The sequence below is a fragment of the Lethenteron reissneri genome, chromosome 49, assembly GCF_015708825.2.
Source record: "Lethenteron reissneri isolate LAM-NWPU_2019-01 chromosome 49, ASM1570882v1, whole genome shotgun sequence".
Classification (NCBI taxonomy): Eukaryota; Metazoa; Chordata; class Hyperoartia; order Petromyzontiformes; family Petromyzontidae; genus Lethenteron; species Lethenteron reissneri.
The window spans coordinates 7,839,114-7,858,895 of record NC_083827.1 but is presented as its reverse complement, the minus strand read 5'-3'; the positions used below and the strand labels follow the sequence as shown (position 1 = coordinate 7,858,895).

The window sequence follows — 19,782 nt, the reverse complement described above, 5'->3', positions numbered from 1 at the left end:
GTGCATGCGCGCGGCACGGTTTGTCGATCCGCTGCCGGATGAGGGCCGAACCACGCCGTGCGGGTCAGTGTAGGACGGTTTAACCATCCTGCACCATGCTGCTCAGTGCAGGTTGGCGAAGGTGGGGAAGCGTAGACGTGGGAGCAAGCGAGTAATGTACAATCATTAATTTTGCTGAACTGCCCTCTGCTCAAAACGTAACTCAGCAGCAGCCTACAACGCCTACTTTATAACGTAAACGGAAATTTCTATTTAAGGCTTTCGTGACTGCAGGGATTCGTATTCTTGGTTCTTTCGGTAAAGTCACGTAGAAGGGAAATAATAAAATAAAATTAATTAGCGTCCTAATTTAGGACGCTGTCTTTCCGACAGCTCTGTTTCTTCACCTGAGGACGGCTGCTTGCATTGTGGCCGAAACGTCGTGAGAATTATTTATTATGTTTTATTTTTATTATTTTATTATTTCCCTTCTACGTGACTTTACCGAAAGAACCAAGAATATGTCAACGAAAATGTTGATTTATACCAGGTAAGGCCCACTGAGCTATGAAGCTCATTTTCAGAAGCCACCTGTCCACAAATGATAGCTCAACAAAGTGACTTATCTCGTGGAAACCGAGAGCAGCCGAATACTCTAAACTCATGTTTCTAAACGTGGCCGGAAAAAACGTAAAAACCGGAGGACCCGGAGAAAATGTTCACGCAACCACGGGGAGAACATGCGTCAGCGTCAGGATCGAACCTGTACACCAGGAGAGGTAGTTAACTTCTCGTCACCAGCGGCGCCCCTACGTATGGGGGCCACCAATCCAATCCAAGCACGAATCAAAAATTCTGCTTGGCGTCTGAGATCCGTTGAGATTGGGTGGGCGCATTCGGGGTGATTTGATCATGGCAGGTCGCTCCATCGCCATGCAGTCTGGAACACCCCACCCCCTGCCTATCTGTGCACAGCTGACTTTGTCCATTAGTCTGCAAGACTAGACTAATGGCCTTGCATCTATTCTCCTAATTAAGTTTATCTTTCGTCTTATCGTGAAAGAAATGCGTTGCATAGTTATTCCATGCACACAACCGCACCACAGCATACAATGCACTTAACCCTTTCCCGTTCTGAGACGTCTGAAAGTTGCAGGGTGGGTTCCCGTTCAACGTCGTTTGTAAATTGTATTTAGAGATACGTAGTGCCGTTTGTTTTTAAAGACGATGTACTCACCGCAGAGAACTGCAGCGACACGACCGCTGCTCTATGAAAGCTGGCGCCAAAGTGTGCCACACGCCTCTCGCATGGCCTTGTGGGAGCCTCAGTAGGTCGGTCTCCCGGCCTGAAGATGTACCGATAAAATTATTTTATTTTATAAGGACAGATGACTTACACGTGCGACATTGGAGTGGGAAAGGGTTAACGAGCTCGCATCGCTCTCCTCCTTTGTCTCGCCGTTGTCATTTAAAATGTATCTTGTGAATGTAGCAATAACCAAAACTGCATCGGACAGCACTGCCAATCAAGATTATTGTGGTGGGTGTGATGGCGAGTTTGCTCCCGTGGCGCTCCCCTGTCCCCCCTGTCCCCCCTGTCCCCACCGTGTACCACCCCCCCCCCCCGTGCCACTCCCCTGTATCCCCCCCCGTGTACCGCCCCCCCCCCCCCCCCCGTGCTACACCCCGTGCCACCCTCCAGTGCCGTCCTCCCTATGCCACCCTCTTTGCCGCCCCCCCTTGCCACCCCTCCTGTGCTATAACCATGTCGCTCCCCCCCCCTCGTGTGCCGCTTCCATGCCACACATCCTGTGCCGCTCCCGTGCCACACACCCTGTGCCGCATTCTTTCCGCCCCCAAATGCCAGCATCCTGCGTCAAACCCGCGCCGCAGCGTGCCCCCCCCCCCGGAGCCACTAACCGGTGGTCTTGCTCGCGCGCCGCCAGAAGCTCCTGCAGCTGCTGCACCTTGTCCTGCTGCTGGCGCTGCGACGCGCGCAGCAGCTCCGCCTCCCTCTGCACCGCCAGCGCCCGCATCTCCGCCGCCTGCGTCTTCTTCAGCTGCGGGGGGGGGGGGGGGGGGGCTGGACACTTCATCGTCTCTAGTCGTCGTCATCATCGTCCTCATCGACATCCATGACCTGTCTTACCGGTGGATCAAAACAACTCCCGAACCGCCGACGTTCTTCGCGGTCTCGCGACACAACAGTCGATTTGGCTCCGGAGCACACGACGTAATTTCATGGCGCATTGCCACTTTTGGCTGCCACTCCCGTCATTAGTTTCGCCCACCGGTCACCGTGCCTTTCCGGCGACGCGTCATGCCCAAGTCAGGTTAGCTTTTCGTAACGGTCAATGCAACGTCTCTGACTTGTGTGCGTTCTCTAATCCAAGCGTTCCTTTTCCTGTCCCTCGCTGGAATTCCATAAAGTACCGCGTGGGTGTCCTGCACGAACCACCGACAAAGCTACGAGATAGCCTGTCGGAGGCAGTGGAGCAAGTGGATGTGTTGACTCATTTTTACAGCTTCACAAACAAACAGTGCTTTGAGGTGGCCTGTGGAAAACAGAACAGCTGGGCCATTCTGTGCATTATCATCTGCAACGCTAAACAGGCTGCAGGGAATTAAAAATTTAGCTTTGTTTTAACATTGATGAATGCGTTGGGCAATATTGTCGATTCCTCAAGCGGCAGTGTTTTCACTCAGATTTCTGTTTGACGCCAGCGCTGTACTTTATTAATTTAAATTTTTTTCTAATTTTGGTGACCCAGGGTCCCTCTTGTGAGATGACACTTTATATTTCGATTTAAAGCTTTCGTGACTGCAGGGATTCATCTTATTGGTTCTTTCGGTAAAGTCACGTAGAAGGGAAGTAATAAAATAATAAAAATGAAAACATAATAAAATAATTCTCACGACTTTTTGGCCACAACGTTGAGGACGACTGCTTGCGTTGTGGCCGAAACGTCGTGAGAATTGTATTTTATTATGTTCTATTTTTATTATTTTATTACTTCCCTTCTACGTGACTTTACCGAAAGAACCAAGAAGATGACACTTTATCCCCTGGTCTCTGGCGTTGTCATCCGGTTCAAGAAAATAAACTCTAAAAACACGACGCGGGCCGGCACCAAAGCGCTCTCTCGCTCCCGCACCTCGGCCGTCTGCTGCTGAAGCCTCTGGGCCTGCAGCCCCTCCAGGTTCTGCTCGAGCGAGCGGAGCCGCTTCTGTTGACGCTGGTCAGCCTGCCGGGCAGCGGCCGCCTCCTGCGCCGAGCTCTCCGCTCTTCTCTGCAGCTCCGCCAGCGAGGCTCGCAGTTTCTCCTTCTCCTCGCGCTCCTTCAGCAAGCCCTGCTGGAGTCTACCAACGCACAGCAGCAACAGCGGCGGCGGTGTCAGCAAGTGGCTCTACGCCGTGTTTTTTTTTTTCTGGCCGCACCGCGCGGTGTTGGGGCGCGGCGTCCGATGTTTAAGCTTACGCGTGCCACAGCGTCTCTTCGGGGAAATTTAATTCGGGCACGTGGAGTGACAGGTGGAGTCGCATCGTAGCAAACAGAAACGCGGGCACAACCCGAAAACGCCGTCGGAGAGCTGTACGGCACGACCGCAAAAATCCGCGCGGCCGTGACGCATGAGGGTAGCACCGACCTGGGAGTTTTCTGTACCAGTCAAACTCGGCGATATTCATGAAAAACCACGAACTCAATATTCGGCCGAATATGCTCTCGTGTGAATGTTTCTTCTGTATCCCCACCCCCCCCCCCCATCAGCTCTGATGTCCCAGAGTGAATTGTTGGCCCTTAATCATCAGCCACGTCGACGGTGACACAGCACCTCAATTGCGAACGGGGAGGCAATTCAATTTGCAGGGGAAATAAAAATAAACGGGGCAAGACATCAAGCGCGCTGCGGAACAACAGCCGTTCCGCATTAACCAACACGAGAACGTGCGTCCCTCAATCTTCGGGGACGGCACGAGCCCCCCCCCACCCTCACCGTTCCCCATTCGCCCGGCGGAACGCCCGCGCACGCCGCCGCTCAACTTGCGCAAGTGAAAAGACATCTTATTTACACATCAATTGAGAACGCTGGCCGACACGCAGGGAGGATCGACAGCGTGGATCCCCCGAGGACCCGGGTTGAGAACCCGTGTTGTAATGCAAACCGAGACTCCGCCGTTCACCCTTGACCCTCCCCCCCCCAGCTGCTTCTGCAGCTGCTGCTGTTGCTGCCTCCCCTCCCTGCGCTCGCCACCTCTACCTGCATCTTCAAAGCATCCGCTCCTTCCCCCCGCGCGCCCTGCGCTCCTGTCCTCTCCCAGCGACTCGGGGCAGCTGCTTTTACCTGTTGGTGACGTGTAGCGCCGTTCCATGCAGCTCCCGCTCCTGCCCGGCCTGCGCTTGCAGACCTCGCAGGCGTTCCGCCAGCTCGCGGGTCGCCTGTTCCGCCTTCCAGCGCCGTTCCCTCTCCAGGTCCAGCTCCCGCACGAGCGCCTGCGTGCGTGCGGAGGAAGAGGAGGAAGGGGGCAGGGGCGGAGGAGGGCGAGAGAGGTGACAAGGTTGAGAGGGGCGAGCGGGGATATGCGCCCGCGAATTAGCGATGGCACTCGCGTATTTATAATCGATTCGTTATCGTCAAAGACGAAACACGCTCTTCAGCAGCGCGGCAGTAATTGTATGGCGAGCGTCGTTCCTCCCCGCCTGAGTGGGCCGGCTCCAAATGCAGCGTTTGCTATAACGGTGCAGTCTTTCATCATTTTAACCGATCACTGATGAAGTTCGTCCCAATCTTTCTCATTCAACGCCAAGCCAAGGGCGTCCTCCAGCATAATTCCCACACTCCCCAGGTCATTTCAGACAAAATTGAGCCCGACGTACCTGGCTCCGTCTCAATTTCCCTTCAACGCTGGTCACCCTAACACCGCACAATCATGATTAACAACACCTAAAACGGGACTGTGCGGGGATGGCAACAACACGGGTGGCCTTTATCCTGCAGTGGCTAGGCCACAGCTGCTGCTGCTGCTGATGATGATGACGATGACAGACGAGGTTTTAGTTTTCCCCCTGCCTCACTCGTAGACGCGTCACGTCAAAGCGCACTTGAGAATCCGCATGACACGTCATTTCATTCACCACTCGACTATGCTAGGGAAAAACCAGCGAATTCGAAAAATCACTCGCAGAAGCCTGTCTATTGCAAACTCTCATTTCGCTTTGCCAGGTTTCATTGACGCTTTTATCTTGATGGGGAAGTGGGGGGGGGGGGGCGCAGCGTCTGCAACCAACTATAATTTAATCTCCCTTATAAATGGAAACTTTAAGTAAGCAATCATCTGTGGCGAAAACGAGATTTGACTTCCTTACAACTTCACCGTTCCTGTGTAACCTTATTTAGCAAACCCAAGCTCGCATTCCATTTTACACTTTCTGAAAATTTCATACGTTCTCATTCCATAGTCGCGGCTCTCTCCCCGTAGTCACTGAAATATTTATTTTTTAATCTCCCGTCGATGCCCCAGTCTGCTTGGGTGACCTCTCCCCTTGCCCGCTTGCATGGGGACACATGCCGTGCGTAGAATACCCGCCCGTTATACAGGCCCCCACCTCCATCCCCTACACAGCCCCCCACCAACCAACCCCTCACCACCCGCACCCCCTCCCCCCCCCCCATGTGGGAATGGCTGATGACACTCGGCTCGCATGCTGATCAAAACAGACACGCGCAAAAATATACCGCAAAAACCCATTGGCGAAGGAATAAGCCTCAAATAAGCACAGCCATTCACCGACCGGGCGACTGTCTGGTTTTTGGCGATAAAAGTCTCACACGCTGCACGACACGATTTGCACATCAACAAATTCAAGTGCGATCGAGTGAGTGGACTTTCTTACAAAGTTCTCACATTACCAATTTCTCACCTAAACGAGACTTGGCTCTGGTGAAATGGGCAAGCGACGCTGCGCATCCCGCACAATACGGGCTCGCGACACGTGCGCACACACGTTGATGAAACTGGAATTTAAAAGTCGAAAATAAAAGTCACCGCCCACAGCCAGTGGTGCAAAAATTCCACATACCTATGTCGGGAGTATATCCATAGGACAAGAACGCTTTACTTCCACACAAAGTGGTACTAATTTTATCAACACTGGAGGGATGATGGGCCGAATGATTCCTCAACCGGCATTTAAATTTGCAATCTCTCAATTGCTAGCCGCTTGCTCTACCGCTGAGCCACCTGGCATCATGAGACCTCCTTGGCCAAACTGAAACCTTTTACAAACAGTGTTAGGACCAGAGGACATGTTTGGGACTAGGCTCAAAAGAAAGCTGTCTCTGGTGTGGACCAATGAGTTTCAAAGACGATGCAAATATTATCAGAGGATGTTTTTTGTTTGCATTCTGACCACAAGTATCGTGGTCAATGCAGACATGATTCCTTGTAAAAGGTTTCAGTTTGGTGTTTTAACATCTCAACACCTGTTTTGTTGCCAGAAAAAAGGGGAAAACCTATTCTCATATCTTACATTGCAATTTCTATTCAGCACGTGTCATGAGTATTTTTCTTGTCCGGTGAATTTACTTCCACAACGTCACCCCTGATCACGGCAACTGCGAAGATGAACCTGGCGGCTCGGGGTCACGAGATAACCTTGTTTTATCATCCTGCTTTTTCTTCTCAGCTACTGAAAAGAAAAAAGAGGAAAAAAAAACGGTTTTAAAGTTTAAAGATAAATGTAGTGCCAAGTTTCAGAAGGGGCTCTAACGGTCTTTGCAATTTGCGCCGTCGCCGCCGCCGCCGCTGTCTACTCTCCGGTCCTCTGCAAGCCCACTGAGGATTTGACGAATGTATATTAAGCAATAAAAATAAACAAACCGCGTGCGGGGAGCACCAGCCGGCGCCGTATTTAACATTTTATTCCATTGCCGCGCCGCTACCTGCGAGGCAATTCGGACACATTACGCGAGGCACTTAAAAACACACGCGCCCGCCTTGCAAGCCCGTGATTATACGGCCGCGGCTAACAGCCCCGGACGTCCTGCATGCATAATGAGCCATTCATACCGACGTATGTTATTTACCGCATCGTGTCACTTGCAGCAAATTTGCCTTCTATCAATGATCTGTAATGGAATGCAGCCATCTGTTGCCCAACAGCACAATGGGCCAGCGCACCTCATTGTTGCTAAAGATCCTGTTACGGTTATGGTCACATTTTGTTTTCTCAAGTTTACAATGGAGCGATACTTACAGGTAAAAGCATAATTTTATTTTCAAGAGGGCAATGATCGTGAATGTTTGGCTAATCCCATGAAAGGTTTGGTTTTGGCTTTGTGTGGGAGGAAGCCGGTGCCAGGCTCAAGCCTATCTTAGCTTCTGACATCTAATGAGATTGGGCAGCGTACGAACTTGCTTTGCTCATTGGCTGCAATAGCTACTTGTATAAAATACACTTTCGCGCCAACACAAATGAAACGAGTGCCATTTTTTTTCCCCCAATTTGATTCCACACGTGATATTGGCATCATGCGACGAGACAAAATATCCGTTAGAGGAACGAGCCCATTGGCATTGATCGATTTGCTTCTGACAGAGCGACCTTAACACCGTGGCAGCGTCTCAGAGCACTTTATACAAGAAATGCGCCTTACATCTCATCTCAAACATTGAAAATTCACCCCGCCCCCACCCCCCCCAGTATCAGCTGTCCCTGTATGGCACAAGGTGACCTTACGCTTACAAGCTGAAGTTAGTCGGCAGTTCCTTCAAGTGATCATAATTTATCTACAAGATGGGAGTTGCACTTTACCCACACAGACTATTGCAAACTAATGTTCGTGCAAAAAATTGCAGTCAGGCAAGCATTTGTTTATATTTGAAGTGGTGGAATTTATGCAAAATAAAGTGAAAACAAATATGTAATGTCATTTTTTTGTGTGTGTGTGTGCAGCCATTGGTGACTGGGCTTTGACCATCATTTCACTACACTTGGGAACCCAGTTTCATCAGGGATGGCGGAACCCAGAATATTGAACCCAGAATATTGAACCCAGAATATTGAACCCAGCATCTCGGCAGGGCCGGCTCAGCGCCCTAACCCCTAGGCCACCCGACCACCTCTTGACATTTGCATTTCTTTTGACAGAAAAACAACGGAGGCCCAACACTCGAGTGAACGCAGGACTGACTTCTAATACCCCAAGTTAGCTAAAAATAATAATTATTCCTGAATGAGTGACCTTAATATTTGTTTGTACTCAAACCCCGATTGGATTGCAAGCACAACCATGTGGGATATTTCTGCCGGTTATATGAAAAACGCAGCCTGTGCAAATTTTGCAAAGACAGATGAAGGAGGCCATAGTAATACTCTTCTGCAAAGTGGCGGGGTGGGGGGGGGTGGGAGTAAGTCAATAAGAAATAAGCGGTAAGTCTCCAGCAAAAGTGTGGGAACGAAAAAAAAATAATGCCGCCACCATGCTCTGAATGCGACGGAAAAGATATAACGCACGTCAATATTGACAGGCCACAAGACACTTGCGGGCTCGGGGGGGGAGGAGGGGCTTCTCTCGAGAGAGAGAGTGAGCGGGTCGCGGGAACATTTCTTTCAGTCGCGGTGGATGCACGCGCAAAAGGCGCGTGCGGTGTTCAACGCGCTAGCGAGTGTGCGTTCGGCCGCGAGGTCCGGCCGGCGTAGACCCTGGCATCACGCGAGTCAACAGAAATCAGAAGAAGCCTACTAGCGAGCTGCAAAGGCTATCGGGCAAATTCGGCAGACATACGCCAGCCGCACGAACGGCATCTGTTTGTCTGGGGGTTTTTCAAACATTGCCTGGCAAAAACAATTATTGCTGCGTGACTTTCGTTTTTTTTCTTCCTCCAGTGAAGCTGCCAAAACAATTTTATCCTTGACATTTACAAAAAAAACATTGTTAACTTTCAAAAAAACCCAACGAAGGAAGCACACGCGACAGATGCCCGGATTAGGATTCTAGCGGGAAGCTGCGTTGGGGCTAGAGCTGTTGGTAAGCCTGGAGAGAGAGCATATCTGTTACATGGTCATGGGAGAGGCGGCTCATAAGCTACGTTTGGGAGAAGGGCTGAGCTCAGAGGCTATAATCTCGCCTTTGTGTTGGTGCGGCAGACAAGCCGGGAAGGCGCCTTGCTTGCCTGCGCACACGCACGGCGGAAAAAAAACCCGTTGCGTGTGCTATTTTACCGATGCCCAGTTTGATTGTGCAATGATGTAACTATTTTAACACTTTTTTCCTACTTTACGAGGGAAGGCCCACGGAGCTATATAGTCCCTTTATCAGAAGCAACCTGGCCACAAATGATAGCCCAATAAAGTGGCTCATTACGTGGAAATTTATAGCAGCCAATTACTCAAAACACGTGTTTCTAGATGTGGAAGGGAAAAACCGGAGGACCCGGAGAAAATTCCACGCAACTACGGAGGAGAACACGCAAAGTCCAAATATACAGGCGTCATGGTCAGAGATTGAACCCAAGACCTCCTGCATACCAGGCAAGGCAGATAACATCTCGCCATCACGGCACCCTTGGAGAGGTGAAGGCATGAAGCCGCGATGCCTTGTTTAGGTCAAGGAGAAGCCCTGCAACGGCTTGTTCACGACGCTGCTAGCGGAAGGGCCTCCACTTGAGAGAACTCTCGGGAGCCGTACTGCAGGATAATTCATCTATTGTCCTACACTGGCCAGATTGTCTTGGAAGAGGTGGGAGAGCACCCACCGTTTACTCCACCCCACGCGTCCTCGGCGTTCTTCGGCCACCATGCATGACAAGCTTACATGGGGGCTCAGCTGTGGGCAGCAGAGGGTCGTCGCGCAGAAGAGTCCTGAACATCAATACTCCCGCGTCTATACTCGCCCACCTTCACCAACCCATGCCGACCGGCGTGTGAGAGAGCGCCTATGCAGGCCTTCACAGGCGCTCACGAACACCGCTTGCCTCGGCATTCTGTTAAGAGCCTTTGCAAGCGGGACCCTTGTCTTTGCGAGCGTGCGAGCGTGCGTGCGGTACCCTGTAGGTGGACTCCTCGGTGGACGCCGGATCGAGATGGATTGACGGGCGGCCGCGGTTCGCACGACGATCGACGCCGGCGGCTGCGGCAGAGTCGCTCGTCGCCGCCGTGACGCTCGCGTCCGAGCCAGGGCTACTGCCCTTCTGCCTGCACTCCGCGGGATGAGTCCCCCCCACCTGGTTAATTTCCTACGTCATCATCAGCCACGAGCAAGCCACTGTTCTCTTCCCTACATAACCATCAATATCCATGAACAGTCTATTAATGCCCAATGCCTTACATCATCATCAGCCATCAACAAATGCACTGCTCAATGCCCTACATCATCATCAGCCATGAAGAATTCACTGCTCAAAGCCCTCATGGCTGCTCTCTCTCTCTCGATGTGCCGTATCCTTTCTCAAAGACGCCGGCGATCATAGCCTTCCTTTTAGCTCTGCGCACAATATTCACCCAGAAACTCGACATCAGTTACTCCCACAGACGCATACAATTGTTCAAACTGCTCACGTAATGTAACTCTCCCTCTTCTTGTGCCTCTCATCTCCCCCAGTCAAAAACAAGGGCTGCACGCTTAAAATTTCCGTTGATGATATTATATATTTTTTTTACCAACCTGCGAGACTTTGCTAGTTTTTGCGCACCGCCACCACCGCCGGCCGTGGCCGTGGCCGTGGCGGTGCGCTGGCGCGGCGTCTCCGTCGGTCTCCTGCGGCTCGGCACGCGGCCTCTTCGCGCGGGGCCGGAGCACGGTCCCGCCGAGCCGTCGCGCTCGCTCTCCGACGTGTCGTCCACGTCCCTCTTGGCTCGCGGTCGCGCAGGGGACGAGGAAGCCGCGGCATCATTCGGAACCTAATGAATGCCATAAACAAAGACAAAGCATCATATCCGTGTAGCCTGAACAGACTGCTGGGGCAAGTACTGTTAAGCGAGCACCTATGAAGGCCGGCATACTACACAGGGTGGTGTGGGGGAGTCAGGCACCACGCACCGATGTCGTGTCCAGTGGCGATGTTTACACAGCGCACTCGGTACTTATTTAAGAGCGAGTCGACCGAGGTGAGGCCCAGGACCGGTTCAGATAACCGTCACTGGTGTTGGCCGTGAGCAGGAATCGATCTCTGGTCGCCGGATTCGTAGCACGGCACGCTAACCACCAATGCGCTAACCACGACACCACCACTGGCATACACACACTTGCAGACAAGGTCACCGTCAACTTTGAATCTTACCCATGTATAGATAGTTACATTTTTACGTGCAAAGCAATTGAGGGACTGCGTGCTGTCTTGGTGTGGTCTGGGACTGTTATTGTTGTTTTGCTGCATTGCCCCAAGCTTGCATTTGGTGTTGACAAATCGGCAGTAATGTATGCACTTGCGCACTTTTATTATATATCTACTTGCCTTTCCGCTAGCGAGCACCGACGGCGTCTTTTTTGTATTGTTGGTATCTCATCAGATTCCGATTCTTTGTACACCCTTGAGTAATCGTTCCATTTTGTCCAAGTGCGCTGAATGAATACACCGCTAAGGCTGGCGCAACACACAAGGGGGGTGATTTTTTACAGTCGACAAACCTTTTCCTGAACACCTTTTGTATCACCCATGGGCGACGTTTACACCAGGGACTCGTAAAAAAAATCCGATACACACCGGCGTACACCACTCATGCATACGCACGCGCAGGCAATAGAGAAAGAAAAAAACGTTCAGCACACTATCAGGCGAGCTATTGTATTGCGTAAGCTATTTCATTATTACCAACCATTTATTATATAGGAACATCATGCATATGAAAATTCAGTCGCTGGAAAAAATAATTAAAATAATTCGTACATAGTGCCTTTCATTGTTGGTATATGTATTATATAACAATATAACTTGGGTATTAACTGGTAATATAAAAAAATATATATGTGTGGAATGGAAATAATAGGGTTTTCTTATGCTTTAATGAAGCAAATATGCTTCTCCAATTTGAAATCTCATTATTTTAACATCGGATAATTCGCAAAAGTTGAACACACTAAACGCTTCCAAGTCATGAATCTCTTGCAGCGAAAAGCGGCGCTAGGAAAATAAAGAAATAAACTACTTTAAAAAGAGAGCAAAAAAAAGAAATTAACGCAATCTGACTGCTCTAAACTGTTCCGAGTGGATTCCTATTGTGTTAATAATGTCTTTAAAAAAAGAAACCGGAGTATAAAATAACTTTTGTTGTTGCTGTTCCAACGACAGCTCATCTCGCCGCTGGAGACCCGCACAATCGCTTCGATCAATAGGAGTCTCTGCTTCAAGCGCCCTGCTTATTTCGTTGGGAACGAGAAACGAAGAAGACTGGTCGAAAGAAACTAAAGAAAAAACGCGTGGGGAGAAAACGACCGCAAAGAGAACGGACTGAGAAAACAGCGGCCTTTTTCGCTCCTCGCGGTCGAACGTCCGTAACGAAAGTGCCAGCTTTATTAATAATAATGGCTTTGCGCGCCGTGGCCGAGCAGGCAAACAGCTGCAAACTCTCAGGTTTTTTCGCTAAAGTCACGTAGGTAAAAAATAAAATTAGAAGTTAATAAAAGTAATAGTGGAAATAAAATAAAATAATAAATCACGACGTTTCGGAGGCAACACAAGTCTCCGTCATCAGGTGGGACCGTCACAGCTAAAATTACTTGATGCAGTAATTTTAGCTGTGACGGTCCCACCTGATGACGGAGACTTGTGTTGCCTCCGAAACGTCGTGATTTATTATTTTATTTCCATTATTGCTTTTATTAACTTCTAATTTTATTTTTTACCCACATGACTTTACCAAAAAAACCTGAGAGTATGAATCCTTGCAGTCACGAAAGCTTCAAATCTAGAAACAGCTGCAAACTTATTTGTTAACAACAAAGGCCCCCCCCCCACCTCCTCCCTTCCCTGCTTGCTGCCTGGCTTGGGGGGGGGGAGAGAGAGAAGGTTGGAGGAGGCAACGCTTTGCCTCCTAATGAAAACGGCACACGGAAATCCAATCGAATGAGCAGCCGCCACGACTTCCGTCGTTAAAACAACCGACGGCAAACATCTGCCCAGGTGCTTGCAGGGGGTGCGGGGGGGGGTCCTGCATTGGGATCAGAATCTTGATTTAGACTGGAGGAATCCGATGAGCTATGCAGCTCTTTTTCCACAATGTCCTGAAGTGCTTGACGCGTGGGAAGAAACCGGAGTACCCCAGGGAAAAGCCACGCACAAGAGGTGACCCTCATGACTGCCATCTCCTGACACTGGCGCCTTGCAGCACCATGCCGTCAGCACCTGGCAAGCTTCGGCAGAGGTCGCAAACGGATACCCGATACCCGTACCCGTACCTGATACCCGGCTACCCGTACCCAGCCGGGTACGGGTAGCTGTTTGCGACCCTGGTGCGGCCGGGTACGGGTAGGCCGTGAGTCACTGGTGAGTAACCGTTTGTCAATCATTTCGGGTAGGGTACGGGTAGGGAACGGGTATCCGTACCCGGCCGGGTACGGGTACCCATTTGCGACCCTGGTGCGGCCGGGCACGGGTAAGGAATCAAAACCCGTTTGCGACCTCTGAGCTTCGGTGGTCACGAAACAAGCTCCACGCAGCTTAGCGAACGAAACCATGACAAGATCTGGTGCATTCCGCTTTTGGCAGTAGGCACTGCCTTATAAGTAGAAGGCTAGCATTATAAGGAATGGCTTCAAAACTTTAAAAAAATATATGTGAGCTAACCATTATTAAGTAGCCTTACAATGATACATCAATTAATATTTATTCATAAGAGCAAGATAATTAGATGGAATTACATGTGGACGAATCAGTGGTTTACAGTTGGTATGTGTTGCACGTAAAAAGGTTTAAACGATTAAAGCTGGGATTATGCGCAGCAATCATCGCCTCACATTGGCAGACAAATGCCGTTTTTCAGGCCAGGTGCCGGATCACCTTGATACCAAGAGGGACAGCTGCTGCTGGGGGTGCCCTTTAAAACACGTGAGATAAGATGCCCCAAGAGGCCACGGCGTATAGTAGGGCGCCACATCAAAACACAATAATCATCACATGATCTTTGCAACCCACCCCTATATATAGCTTGCTGACCTGCCATGCTGGACATCTCTGAAAAGAGCTTTATAGCTCATTGGATTCCTCCAGTCAAAATACAGATTCTGAGTTCCGAGATCAGAGCACTGAGCCAACACAGCTGAGATCCTGCATTTAATAAAATTGGGTTTCAGCTGTCAGTGACTCAATCGGGCTCTCAGGTGTAGCAATTTGATGGTCTCAGCCTGGTCACCATCGGCTACACAACAATAATAAAAAAACATCAGTAAATATGGTTTTGCACCATTGGAACCTTATTTGAGAGTCAAAATATGATAATTGTTTTTTTACCCTTCTATCTGGCAACAAAACTGACACCTTTTTACAAGGAGTCATGTTTGCATAGACCACAATACCTGCAGTCATAATGCAAACAAAAAACACAACTCTGATAATGTATGCACTGTCCTTGAAGTTGATTGGTCCACACCCGAGACAGCTTTCCTTAGAGCCTAGTCTCACATGGGTTGGACCAGATGACGCCAAAAGGCGCACAACTCAAAGACAATGCACCATCAGAGTAAGCTGTCTCGGGTGTGGACCAATCAACTTTAAGGACAGTGCACATTATCAGAGTTATGTTCTTTTGTTTGTATTATGACTGCAGGTATTGCGGTCTATGCAAACATGACTCCTTGTAAATAGGTGTCAGTTTTGTTGCCAGATAAATGGGTAAATAAACAATTATCATGGTTTTGCACTTCACTCGGTTGAATTCTGGCCACGAGAATAAAAAATATCGGTTTGACTGTCACGTGGAAAATAATCCCTTTGGCAGACTTTGCGAAAGTGTCCTCCTTAATCTGTAAAGGGTACAAAGGCCCCCCCCCACCTTGAAGGGTTATTTGGGAGAAATGCTGTGAACAAAAGAATAAATCCCTTCCGTGGATCGTTCTCTAACGCGCGTTGCACAATGCTCCATGAGAATTCCAAATTGATTTTTCATCTCTCATCATGATGCCGATAGCAGTTAGAAGAAATTACCGTGGGGGGATGGGTGGGGCAAAATATTCAACAAATTACAGGGGGAAAAAAGAGTGTAAAACAAAAAGAAAAATCGATGCAGGTATTGAATCATGACCTTGAATCGTGACAATTCACGGAATCGTAATCGGAGGGAGCGGGTTTTGGGGGACGTTTCTCCCAAATGTAAAGTGAGGGAGGGGGGGGGCAGTGCCCAAAAAGTTTGTCTATTATATACTTTATTGGAATGAGAGAATGTTCATGACGGATGTGGTGAGGTTTTTTTTTTTGATGTGTGCTTGTACACCACTGGCAGCAGAGTCTATTAATATTTTATACGACATTGAGAGGACCCCTTAAAATTAACAATGCGCGGGCGAAGCCCAAACCACAGCAGAACGAGGCCCCCACAGCATGCCCCGCTACACATCGCGCTCTGCTGACGGCACAGCAGTCACGCACTCGACCCCTAATGAGCATATGAATGTATTTATTCAGCAAGGCGTTCATGAATCTCTAGACTTTTTTTTTTTCAAGGGATCTGCATTGACATGTTTGGGAAATTCATTCTAGATTTGAAGCTTTCGTTACTACAAGGATTCATACTCTTAGGTTTTTTTCGGTAAAGTCACATAGGTGAAAAATATAAATTAAAATTAATAAAAGTAATAATAGAAATAAAATAATAATAAAATCACGACGTTTCGGAGGCAACACAAGTCTCCGTAATCAGGTGGGACCGTCACAGCTAGATTTGCTGCATCAAGTGAGAGAAGCCGTCAGGGTTGGGATCAAACCCACGACCTCCTGCATACCAGGCGAGGGAGTTAACATCTCACCACTGCAGCAAGAGGGAGGAAGCTAGGTGGTTGATGTGCCGGTGAGGTAACCACCCTTACCTGCCTTAGCAGGGTCGAGATCTGCTCTTCCAACTTCTCGATTCGCCGCTCGCTCGCTCCCCCGCCTGTCCCTGGTTCTGCCTCACTCCCGTTCGCCGCGTCTCCCTGCCCGGTGGCACGGTGCCGTCGGTAGCACGGTGCCGTTGGCCCCTCCGTGCTCAGCGAATCACCCTGAGAACCCGCCGGGAGGGAGAGGGGGGGGGGAAATCCATCAACCTCGCAGAGGCTCTACGACTCCCTCCCGCAGCACGTCATTCCCACATGATTTATTTCGTTCACCCAGGAAAAGAAAGTGTCACGTCTCTCATTCAGAAGGGTCCAGTCAAAGCTTTTCGCAGCAGGGGGCGAAATATGGATCCCCTCCGACGCCGGCACACATCGGCCTGCCCTTGCGAATGTCAGGGGACCTTCAATGTATGCTCGGAAGTGGACGGAGCGTAATAGTTTACTTAAGGTTGATACGGCCGCGGTAATCATAATAATAATCATCAGCGCGGCCGATGGATTTGTGCCGTGGACGTCCGCAACAAAGGCCGAACGAGCGACCGCCGGGGCCCTGTCAAAGCAACCCCGATCTCTCAGAATCAGGCGTGATTCACAAAATATGCGCACGTTATACATTGTGTTAACCACAAAACCAGCACGGTTGGCTACGTACGGGTGTAAAAGAAGTTCAAGATACGTACGAACGTATGACATTCGTCACCGCCGTCACCTTCAACTTAGAGAAAAATAGACTTCTATCCTTTATCCCCTACCCACCACACTCATGCGGTACTGCCTATCCAACCGCAAGCTCCAAAAGTTTCACCCAGAATTTCTCCTTACGATCTCTCTGGTTTGGACAAGGGATTTATTTTTTCTACGTTTCCCCCACCCCCTTTCGTAAATGGAAAAAAAAATGGTCCACGATTGAAACGCGAAGTTGATAGCAAATGCGTTTGTTGTAAAGGTCTGGCTCACCTTTCGCCATGTGAAAACAACCAGATCAATTTACTTTCCCTCGACCCCAGAGTGCAGACTTGCTGCCAGCCGCAATGCCTGCAACTCTTCACACCTGGTTTGGTATCGCTACAGCTTCATGTTGTATATAACGGATGGTGGCTGTTTCGAGACCACTTGTAAAGCCACTTTAGCATGGGGGTGCGGGACTTATTCCTTCCAGAGGGGCGAAAACGACTTTCATATACTGTTGGCGAGCATTAGACAAAGACAAAGGTCCCCTGCATAACCTTTAACAGACTGTTGAGGCAAGTGCTGTTGGCGAGCGGCACCTATGAAGGCCGGCATGGCACACGAGGGGGTGGGTGGCCAGCACCACACTCGGCCGCCTTTATGTCCCTATTATAGTCACTGGTGATGGTGGTTGGGTCGTCAGGTTCGTAGAGCAGCGTGCTAATCGCTACACTAACGCTCCCCACGTTAACACAAACAGATCTCGGTCACTTCTGTTATAGCAGAGGCGAATGTAGTAACAGAAGTGATCGAGCATGCTAAAATTAAAAACAGCGGTGCTAGGTTAAAAAAGAAACACTTCTCGTATCCGATTAGTGCACCCAGGATGCTTGCAATGATGGCTACACATTGTTTGAGAGCCGTGAAAATTATGATGATAATGATCATCATCTGCTTCGTGATGATAAAGTTGACGACTCCAATAACGATGATTAACATGAACACATTTATAATGGCAGACAATTGCATAACGATCTAATGAGTAATTACAAAGATGATTTGATCCTTTTCTTGGTTTGGCTAAACACGGTCACTGCATCCTGCACTTTCAGATGCGCTTCTGTGGCCGTCTGAAACTCTCTTCCCCTTCCGATATTGGCAGGCCAATGGAGCTGTGCATCATGTGACCTCCTTTGCCAGTACCAAAATATGAGAATAGGTTTTCCCCTTTTTTACGGCAATAAAACAGGTGTTGAGATGTTCAAACACCAAACTGAAACCTTTTACAAGGAATCATGTCTGCATTAACCACAATACTTGTGGTCAGAAAGCAAACAAAAAAACCACTCTGATAATATATGCATTGTCTTTGAAACTGATTGATCCACACCAGAGATAGCTTTCTTTCGAGCCTAGTCTCAAAACGGTGTTAGACCATAGGACACCGTTTGAGACGAGGCTCTAAAGAAAGCTGTCTCTGGTGTAGACCAATCAGTTTCAAAGACAATGCATATAATATCAGACATGATTCCTTGTAAAAGGTTGCAGTTTGGTGTTTTAACATCTCAACACCTGGATCTGTGCACTTTTAAATCTACATTGAAAACTCATTTCTTTAGAGCTGCCTTTTGTGTGTGGTTTGCTGTCCTTCCCCCGCACCTCCGATTAGCACGGTTGCCTACGTGCAGTGCGAAAGAAGTTCCATATACGTACACGCAAACATAACGACGACAATTATAGCTCTGGCAATAAACAGTGAGACGCACGCGCCGCCTCACCCGCTCGACGATGCGGTCGTCGTCACAATGGTCAAGGACGTCCAGGAAGTCCTCCAAATCCCGGAGCTCCGCCAGCCTCGGTCCCTCCCGAGAGCTGCTCAGCTCAGTGCCCAGGGTGTCGCGGCCGTCCAGACTTTGCAGCGAAAGGACAGCCTCAAACACACGCTCCCTGTAGCCTGCGGGGAGCACACCACGCCCGCCGGAGACGCCACTCTTCCCATCGCGTCCTGCAATTCCTCCGAAGGAAGCCGAGTGGCTACCGAGGTCTGAGCGCTGTCGCCATCACCGCCGCCCGAAAGACGAGGTACGATTCCAGGCTTTTAGCTGCCGGTGACTAAACTTGGTTCTCGAGTGCGGTGAGTTGATGGTCTCTGTCCAGTCGCCAAGGTCTGCACAAGTAACGTAACACGATCTAGGCCCGTCTCTTGGTTTGAGAAATTAATATGGGTTTGCCATATATATATATATAAATGACATTCATTAATCCCCCCTTCAGCACGTGAAGGGCTCACAAGTGACGTAACCACATCTATCCCTCTATTAAAGGAACGAAAAAAGAGGATTTCTCCACCAATCTGGCTGTCGCCTGATAAAGCTGGTTGTAATTACTGACGAAACGTCGCACTCAGATTGTAAATGTTGTGGTTTTGCTCTCCAACACACCGGTGTGCTGTACTAGTGACGAATTGGCACGTTCTGTTTACATGACAAACCTTATTAATTGGCTGTATCGGGTGGTGGCGGGTTTAATGGCACATTTATATTTACGCAATCTAACCCCAAAAAAAACTATTAGGGCTGTTTCATCATTAGAAAGTTCTTTGCCTGACGAGCTATTAAAAACTGGAGTGCCCGATAAACAGGCTTCAATTGTAGATTTACAAATTACACGAGGCCCCCCTTAATGGGGCAAAAAAATCACGACGCAATAAAAACGTTCTGCTTACCGAGCGACACAAATGGGCAAATACGACAAAAACTATAATCACATTAACATCACCGCTATTATCTTACATCGGGCACACAGAAGGCACGTCACACACGATTACGTGTAATTTTCAACATTCTTGATGCTTAATAGGCTGTGTTTGTTGCATCCAGCTCCATTATTAATTTACTGATGTCCCCATTGTCATCATTAAAAAAAATACAACACCAATTGTACGTATGGCGTCTAAACGCGATACAGAATGTCAAGATGCTGTAAATAAACCCAAATGTCAAGGAGCTGCGATATTTCTCGCCGCGGGTTTTGTATTTAAGCAAAACATTCCAAGCGCTTATCGCTCGTCAGCTGCTTGCCAGTTGCAAGAAGAAAAGAAAGTTCACAAAAT

The 19,782-nt window shown here is 49.2% G+C and overlaps 1 protein-coding gene across 1 annotated transcript in view; it reads right to left on the bottom strand.

Annotated features, from left to right (window-relative positions):
• The window catches only part of LRRCC1 (leucine rich repeat and coiled-coil centrosomal protein 1), a 62,099-nt gene that overhangs the window by 22,098 nt on the left and 20,219 nt on the right, over positions 1-19,782 (bottom strand). The window contains exons 6-12 of the mRNA XM_061572099.1: positions 18,449-18,624; positions 15,996-16,166; positions 10,644-10,879; positions 10,027-10,174; positions 4,323-4,471; positions 3,135-3,339; positions 1,900-2,039 (exon numbers count right to left, since the gene is read on the bottom strand). Coding sequence (XP_061428083.1) covers positions 1,900-2,039; positions 3,135-3,339; positions 4,323-4,471; positions 10,027-10,174; positions 10,644-10,879; positions 15,996-16,166; positions 18,449-18,624 — 1,225 coding nt within the window. The remainder of the gene's footprint in view (positions 1-1,899; positions 2,040-3,134; positions 3,340-4,322; positions 4,472-10,026; positions 10,175-10,643; positions 10,880-15,995; positions 16,167-18,448; positions 18,625-19,782) is intronic.